This window comes from Ailuropoda melanoleuca, chromosome 12 (genome assembly GCF_002007445.2).
Source record: "Ailuropoda melanoleuca isolate Jingjing chromosome 12, ASM200744v2, whole genome shotgun sequence".
NCBI lineage: Eukaryota > Metazoa > Chordata > Mammalia > Carnivora > Ursidae > Ailuropoda > Ailuropoda melanoleuca.
In genome coordinates, this window is record NC_048229.1 from 32,650,752 (window position 1) to 32,659,196 (window position 8,445).

Below are 8,445 nucleotides of genomic sequence, written 5' to 3' on the forward strand. Positions count from 1 at the left end.
GGTAAAAAAGAATGCCAGCTTCCAAGACTCCCTTGCCCCTGGACCCCGTCCTGGACCATACATCCAGTCCACACCCGAACTCCTCAATTCCCCCCAGTCCTTCTGGAATGCCTCTCTTGGCACCCCTGCCCCAAAAGGCTGCTGGGATGTGCACACAGAATCACAGGGCTGGTTGCATGCAACAGCAAAAGGCATGCTCTTCTGCGTGGGCGAGGCCCCATCCCCTCCCTAGCAGGTCCTGGGACAGGGCTGGCAGCCACCCCAGCACCCAAAATAAGATGACACACGAAAGGAAACAAACCAAAACAGAGGAGAGCCACCCGGGCTGGAGGAGGAGGGCAGAGGCTCCCCTAAGAGGAAGGGGGCCTCATCTTAAGAATGCATCAGGCCTTGGAAGATGTGAACGGAAGGGGGGAGGGCAAAAGGAAGAGATGAGGGGCATGGGAGGAGACTCAAGGAGGGAGAAAGAGCAATCATGCAGCTTGGGACAAATCTTTTGTTGCTTTATCAGATTCTCAGTCAATCAACTGGTGTTTGCTAGAACCGGGGAACGCAGGGGAGTGTGGAAGAGAGCGCGCGCGCGAGAAGAGAGAGATCACGAGAACGGGCATCGCCAGCTGCCCACGGGCCTTCACTTGGCAGTCATCATCTGTACAAACTCTGTGAAGCGAAACAGAGGAGCAGTGGGTCAGCAGGCGGGCCGGCCGAGCCAGCGGCCCTCCCAGACGTGGGGGACCTGGGGCTCGCTCCTGACGCCGCGACTCGCGCCTACTCCGGAGACAGGGCCCCCAGCAGCCTCTCACCTTCATAATTGACCTGGCCGTCTCCGTCGATGTCGGCCTCTCTGATCATCTCATCCACCTCCTCGTCGGTCAGCTTCTCGCCCAGGTTCGTCATTACGTGACGCAGCTCGGCAGCGCTGATGTAGCCATTGCCGTCCTGGGCGCGGGGACAGGGAAAGGCTCTGAGCTTGAGGCTCCGTGGGGCGGGGGCAGTGGGAAAGGCAGCAGGGCAGGGACTGTCAGTCACCCTCACTCATCAGGGGAAGGGGGCCTCCTGAGGTCGCAGGGCAAGCTGGCAGCGGAGCTGGCACTGGGACCCAGGCCTCGGAGAAGTGGTGACTCGGCGGTTCCGGCTGTGCTGGATGTCCCGGGGCCCCACCCGTGCTGTCCCTCCGCCCGAGTCCCTGAGCCACTCTGGCAAACGACTGCCTACCTTGTCAAAGACACGGAACGCCTCTCGGATCTCCTCCTCGCTGTCTGTATCTTTCATCTTTCTGGCCATCATGGTCAGGAACTCCGGGAAGTCAATGGTCCCATTCCCTGGAAGGCGGGGAACGGAGTCAGGAATGCTCTCGGCCTGGACCCTGGGACACCACCCCAGAGCCCTGGCAGAGGAGGTAACGGGCTCATCCATCGCCCTGAGGAAGGCTCCCGGTGGTCGTGAGATGCGACCAAGAACGGGGCTGCCTGCCCGCTCCGTGGGGCTCACCATCTGCATCCACCTCATTGATCATGTCCTGCAGCTCTGCTTCGGTGGGGTTCTGTCCCAGGGATCTCATCACTGTCCCCAACTCCTTGGTGGTGATGGTGCCATCTCCATCCTTGTCAAAGAGGGAGAAGGCCTCCTTGAACTCTGGGGTAAGAGAGGGAATGAATCAGAGGTCGAGGACCACCAGGAAAGCCCCCTGTGAAAGCAAGCCAAGGGAGGCCTACCGGAAGGAGCCAGAACAAGACTACCAGTCCGGGCCCCTCACTTCGGTGCTCAGGGCAGACCCCTTCCTTCAGTCAACATTTATTAAGCACCTCCATTGTGTCAAGGAAAGCTACCTGTCTGGCCAACCTAGCCCAGTGAGGGCAGAGGGGAACAGGCTGACGGCTGTCCTTCGAGAATTCTACATTTCTTGCTGGTCCCTGGCTTCGGCCTCTCCCTCAAATGATGAAATGGACTAATGTCACGGAGTGGACAAGAGTCGAGAGAAATCTCCATCTGAGGTCTGCCCGCCAAGGTCACCTGGCTGGGAAGGGGAGGGGAGCCGGCAGAATCCCTTCGGTGGTACTCGTGGCCCAGGCCCCCCAAGCCGAAGTTGCCGGCTTCCGGAGGAGGAGCCGAGCGGCCATGTGCGGTGGAGCGTGGGGTGCTCGCAGCAGAGCGCGGCTGATGGACGGCGCGTGGGGTGGGGGGGATGGGAAGAGAGGGGCCGGCTGCCAAGCCAGGATGAAGAGCTAGTGGCGCTGAGTGGGAAGGCCACAGCTGGGGACGCATCAGGCGCGGGGAGAGAAGCACGTGGCTGCTGCCCTCCCACTGGGCCCATTTTGGCACCTGGAGCTCCCTACCCGCAAACCCTCAGAGAACAGATGCCTGGCAGCCTATTCCCAGAGAGTGTGGGCTGGGGCAAGGTAGTGGACAGTTTGCTAATGGGGACAGGGTGGCGCGTGTAGTTTGTGTTTGTGTCACATAAGGGCAGAGTTGGGGTGTGGGTGGCAGGTGCAGCGGGAGACACGCACACAGCCGAGAAGATGTGTCCCCGAGCCTCCGGGCCGCAGGGAGAGGGTCATGGGGGCACCCTGAGCTCATCATCACTGGACAACGAGGTGGTTCTCCAGCTTTCCTTGGTGGGTCTCCATGGCCACTGGGGGCCAAAGTTTAGAAACTGGAGGTGTGACTGTGCGCTGGGGGGTGGGGGAGGGGAGGAAAGGAGAGAAGACAAGTACACTCCTGCGTCCTCCCGCTTCAGATGCACGGCATTCAATACTTATCACGCAGCCTGTGGACCTGACAGCAAAGCTGGGGTTGGGGTAGCTGCTGGGGCCCGGGGCCCACTCTGTGAATCCTTCCTCTTGTCTGCTCTGTGCTGGCCCATGACTACGGAGAGGAACTGAGAGCTGGTTTCTGTCCTCAGCAGCTCACGGTCTTGGAAGAGGGAGACTGAGAAGCCCACTGAGTCACAGAACAGTTCTGCAGGGGTGACCTTTCTGGGGTGGAGGGCCCAGGTGGCTACAAAAATGAATTAGATGGGATTCCAAGATTTCTTTTGGCTTACTGGGGGATATACGACCATTCCTTTATTCATTTATTTGGCCAACAAAAATTTAGCACCTGCTCTATTCTGGGCACTGAAGGTACAGCAGGGACCAACAAAAGCAAAACCCCCAACTCAAGGAGCTCAGATCTAGTGACAGGAGACACAGCAGGTGAAGACATAAGACTTCCGGATAGCGAGAAAGGCTATGAAGGAAATACACAGAGTGACGGGACAGAGGGTAAAGGGAGGCCGTCTGTCTGGGCTAGGGAGTTAGGGAAGGCCTCTCCCAGATGACATCTGAGCGGAGGCACAGAGCACGGGAAGGAGCCGCTCATGCTAGGAGGTGGGGGAGAGTCATTTCTGGCAGAGGAAAGTGACTGTGAGCAAGTGCAAAGGGGAGTGCAAAGCACAGGCAAGTGCAGAGGTGGGAGTGACGAGCCATCTTCTGGGTGGCTCCTACAGTGGGACGGGAGCTCTGCAGCCCTGCAGGGAGGCTCACCTTCAGAGCCCAACTGGCAGAAGCTGGGACAGAGCCAGCTTCACCCTGCAGCCACTGAGCAATAAAAGACCCCCGATGACCCACGGCCAAGAGAGGCACACAGTTCTGGCATCTGGTGAATGCCTGTCTCAGGACCATGGGGGTTTGGTGTTACTGGGGTACAGTGTGCTCTTAGCCACAGTTCCCAACATTCTAAGCATAAGGCCCAGCATTAACTGAGGTAGGGGCCACACGAGTTCCTCTGTCAGATGCTACTCCTGGCCGGACTAAGATTTAGCTGGGGATGCAGAGGCCTTCCCAAGGCAGGACGAGGAAGGGGAGGGCAGGCAAGCTCACCTGCGATCTGCTCCTCAGTCAGCTGGTCAGCCTGGAAAAGCAAGAAGGAGAGAGTCAGTCACCGGGCTCGCCAGCCATGGTCCGCACATCCTGCCGGCTCAGCCCAGGCCCCTTTGGTGAGGCCAGCTCCACAGGGCATCCCATGCACCTGGCAAAGGAGGTGCATGCCAGGGGCAGGGTCTGCAGGAGAGCCAGGTTCTGGGAGAAGTCTGGTGATTCAGGAAGCTGAGGACTAACTAAAGTGGACCGGAAATCCAGGCCTGCCTGCCACGGGGCCCGATTAAATTGCCCAGACCCAAGGGCTTCCAATCTTGACCCAGTGCTTGGGAGCCACAGTGGATGGAGGACATCCTGCCCCAGCCCAGCCATGCTGGCACAGCACGGGTCCGTGTCTCAGTGTGGACGCTGCCGCCGAGAGCCCCAGAGGCTGAGTGAAGGGAGTAGCTGCCCTAGAGGCCTAATCAAGCAGCTCTAGAAGGCTCCAAACTGAAGCAGGCCAGTCCTTGGGTAGGACAGAGGGAAGATGTCTGGGGCTCTTTGCTAGTTTCTGTGTCACCTATTTGGAGGCACCAGGTCCAAGCACAGTGGACGCAGCTGGTGAAAAGTGTCCTAAGTGGTAGCTCTGAATTACTCTGGGTACTCGAAACAACCCTGATCAGGCTAGAGGCAGCCGCTCCACTTCCCTGCGTACAGGGCAGGCCCAGGGCACCGTTCTGTTCTGTTTCTTTGGGGCGGGAAGGGCCAATGTCCAGGAGGAGACTGCAGGGAGCAGCAGCAATGGCCGCAAAGGCTGTAGGACTGAAGTCAGCTTCCCCAGCTTCACTGCAGTTTTTAACCCTTTCCAGCCCTGGCCACTCTGGGGACTGGCCAGTTGGTGGCAGGCAGCCCCTGCTGCATGCGGGGTTTGGGGGTAGGGTAGGGGAGAGGCCCAGACTAGCCTTTTCCGCACTGCTGTCCTCTAGAGGAGCTGGGTGGCGGGGGGCTGAGGCCTAACAGCTACAGGCAGCAAATACATGAATTTGCCTGGTTTCTGCGAATGCTGCCAGGAGGGCACCACCCTGCCAGGTGCCCAGACAACCGCCCCCTCCTTTATTTCCTTTTACAGTCGGGGGAAAGGGGCTCCACGTCCACAGCAGGGCTCTAGCCTTGAGGCCGAGAGCCCTCAAAACTAGTGCAAACTGTCTGCACGGTGATTCCAGAGCTTCCACTGGACGCTAGGGGTGACCCTCCCACCTCCACCTCCGCCCAAATACTAAGAACTGGTCACAGAAGAACTGGTCTGAAATGCCCTTTACCATTTTTTTTTTTTTTGAATCGAAGGGAAAAGGAACTTGAGGCCAAGCCCCAAAAAGGCAGAAGGGGAGGGGAAATCAAAGTGATGATGACAGAGGAGAGATGGCTAAGGGAGGAGGGAAGGAGGAAGGTAAAGAAGGAAAAACACCACACACGCACATTCTGGAAAAGTCCAAAGTCTAAAGGGAAGGTTAGGAGGCCAAATGGAGACACTTCTGCATTGCCTTCAAAAAAGACGTGGGGCTGCGAGGCTCTAAATGCCAAACCGGCAGCTCCAGCCCGCGAGCCCCCTGCTCTGGCCGCTTCCCTTGGCTCCCCCGGGCAGAGAAGCCTGGTCCTGACACCCAAGGAAGCGGCTGGGGGAAAGTGAGAAGACAGGATGGGCTTCTGGTTACCGAGGCCAGGCAATGCCAGGGGAGAGGGAAGAGGAAGGACCGAGGGCAGAGGAGTGGCCTGGGGAGGAGGGCTGCCGTTCCATCTGTTGCTCATTCTCTTCGCCTGGCCCAGAATGGAAGGAGCCAGCCCGCCCCTCCCGCCCCCTCCGCAAGAAGCCCAACTGTTCCCCCCTTTGGGCAGCCCCGTGAGGGGCTGGGACAGGTTGCCCTGCATGCCCAGGAGGGGCTCTGAAGGCCTGTGGCTGCCACTCCCGGCTGCCAGGCTGGAAGACAGCGATGAGGTATGCCACAGCGGGTGACGGGGCTGCTGCAAATAGGCGTGGCTCTGCCCGGAGAGCCGTCAGACACCCTCCCTCCCAGTTAGGAGACCCTCCCCCCCCCCCCCCCCCCCCNCCCCCCGCACCGTGTGGTGAAGCAAAGGTCCGGGCTCCAGGCTATAGACCTCACAGCATAGCTGCTGCCCACGGAACCAGGCACCCAAGAAACTGTCATCACCAGGGAACCCCTTCTCCGGATTTCTTCCCTTTCCAGAAAGGAAGATTTTATGCTTTCACAAAAATTGTCTCCCAAATAACCAAGCTGCTCTCCTGCTTCGCTATCCCTCACCTTCGGCTCCAGCAAGGGGCCAGACGAGAAAAAAAACCCTGGGGTGGGGGAGGGAAGAGGGTATTATTTCTCTGCCCTGACCCAGCCCCCAGCCAATGCCAGGGAGCAGTGTTAGATGAGATCAGAAACCAAGGCCAGGGCCCCTCACCCGGGCCAAGGAGGAGCCACAGCGCTCAGGCCAAAGTCCAAGGCCGGTTACCCGGGACTTGTCCCACCCACACCTTGCTGATTACAAGTGGGAAGAGAAACGAGCTGGGGCCAAAGCTAGGGTCCTATTTGGGAGGTGGGGGGCCCCCTGGCAAGGGCCAGGAAGTGCTTGAGAGCCCCCTGAGCGAGGTGCTGCGGGGGGGAAAATGGGGTAGCGGCAAGAGGAGCCACCGGGTCTGTGTCAGCAAGTAGGAGATCTGATACGCAGCGGCGGCTGCCTGTCCTCTCCAGCCTTGCCAGGGAGGAGGGCTGCACACGGTTCCGAAGCCGAGCCTGGGGGGGCTGTGGGTGTTGTGGGTGGCAGGGAGCAGGAAAGGACTAGTCCGCTGGTTTTCTCTCAAAACTCCAGCTGTGTGAATTTACAGAAGCACTCAGTGAGGGCCCCGAATGGAACAAGTGGCCCTCGGGCAGATGACGGGGTCCCTCTGGAGGTACTCTCTGTTCAAGCGCTGCAGCCCCCACCCCTACGCCACGGGAACAGGCGTCCGATTGTCACCGACGCCACACTGTACTGCACTGTCATTTGGCACAAGTGAGGAGATGCAGAACAGTGCAGGGAGCTGGAGGCCACAAGAAAACCAGCTCTCCTGTTTGGAAAAAGCAGCTCTCTCGGTCTGAAAGGGGCGGCGAGGGGGTGAGAGTCCAGGCTTAAAAGGCTGGCTCATTTGATGCATCCCAAACTTTGGTCCCCCACCCCCATTTCATGCGGCTTCAGTGCGCCATAGGGGCCCGAACAACTCCGCCCACCTGCTCCCACTGCCGGGGTGCCTCCTGCCCAGCCCCATTCTTCCTGGGGAAGGGGGACCGTATGGCCACTCCCTTCGGCCCCTGCAGCCCACTCCCCATCTAGACTCAACAGTCTTTGTCCTGGTCCTTCCCTGGAGACTTGCAGGGAGCTGCCCACATCCACCTCCAAATCTAGGCCCACCTTGGCTGCCGTTCATTTTCTCCTCCGACAAACCCCCCCCCCCCAAGGCCTCCATCCACCTCACCTCCCACCACCCAAGCCAGGCTCCCTCTCCTACCCCCACCTTCTCATGGACCCAACACAACACTCCGCCCCAGCCCCCTCCCATGAAAACCAACCTCCCTAGTTCAACAGCCTCAGCCCACTAGTAACCTCAGAACCTTTTCTGGCCACCCCCCAAATCAACCACGAGGCCTCCTGCTCCCCCACCACTGGCAAGCACCAGTCTCGCCATTCCCTCTTAACCACCTCCCCGACCCCAATTCTTTTCAGTCCCTGCAGGCTCCCAGAGCATCTTCTAACCTCCACTGCCACCCACCCCAGGCTCTTCCTCCCCTAAGCTTGCACCTCACCCTCCTCCTCCCTCCTCTGCAATGCTGGTCTTCCGAGAGCCCCCCCTCCAGGGTCTGATCTGCACAGGTCGCCCCCATCCCTGCCTCTCTCCCCACCCAGGTCCAGCTACACACGGCCCCCTCTCGGGAGCTCCCCGGCAGCCTGGCCTTCCTCTAATCTCCCTTCCCCGCATCCTTTTAGGACCCCAAGTCTTCATTAGGGCCCAAATACCCCCTTCCCCGGCCAATGCTTCTTACCTCACCCCCCAAGGGGTCCAAACACCCTACCGCAGAGACCCAACGCCCCACCCTGAGTCCAAAAGCCCTTTTTGGGGTCCAAACGCCCCCTTGAGGGTCCAGATGCCCCATCCCGGGTTCAGATGCCCCCTTTGAGAGCTCGGGTGCCCCTTTTGTGGTCTAAACACCCCACCTGGTATTAAAAGTCGCTGTTAGAGCCCCTAACCCTCTTCTGGGATCCAAACGTCCCGCTCTGGGTTCGAATGCCCCCGAGAGAGGGGCCGAGAGAGGTCCAGGGGCGCTCGCCGGGGCCCCGACACCCTATGCTGGGTCCACTCGTCCTCTCAGGAGTCCTGCCCCGCTGCCCGCCTCAGAGCCCTCAGCCTGGGCGGCCCCCAGCCTCACTCACCATGGCGAGGCCGGGGTGTCCGGAGCGCGGGGATCAAGGTTCCTCCGGCGGCGGCAGCAGCTGCAGCAGCTCGAGCTCCGCCGCGCGTCCGCGCCTCCACGCTCACTGCCCGCAGCGCGCGCCACCGCCGCCGCCGCCC

The 8,445-nt window shown here is 60.1% G+C and overlaps 1 protein-coding gene across 1 annotated transcript; it reads right to left on the reverse strand.

Moving 5' to 3' along the window:
• Positions 1 to 482: 482 nt before the first annotated feature.
• CALM3 (calmodulin 3) lies at positions 483 to 8,445 on the reverse strand. Its single transcript, XM_002923050.4, has 6 exons — positions 8,307 to 8,445; positions 3,861 to 3,891; positions 1,492 to 1,635; positions 1,216 to 1,322; positions 804 to 939; positions 483 to 660 (listed from the first exon to the last, which is right to left on the reverse strand). Exons 1-6 carry the CDS (start codon positions 8,307 to 8,309, stop codon positions 632 to 634), a joined length of 450 nt encoding a protein of 149 aa, XP_002923096.1. The 5' UTR covers positions 8,310 to 8,445; the 3' UTR covers positions 483 to 631.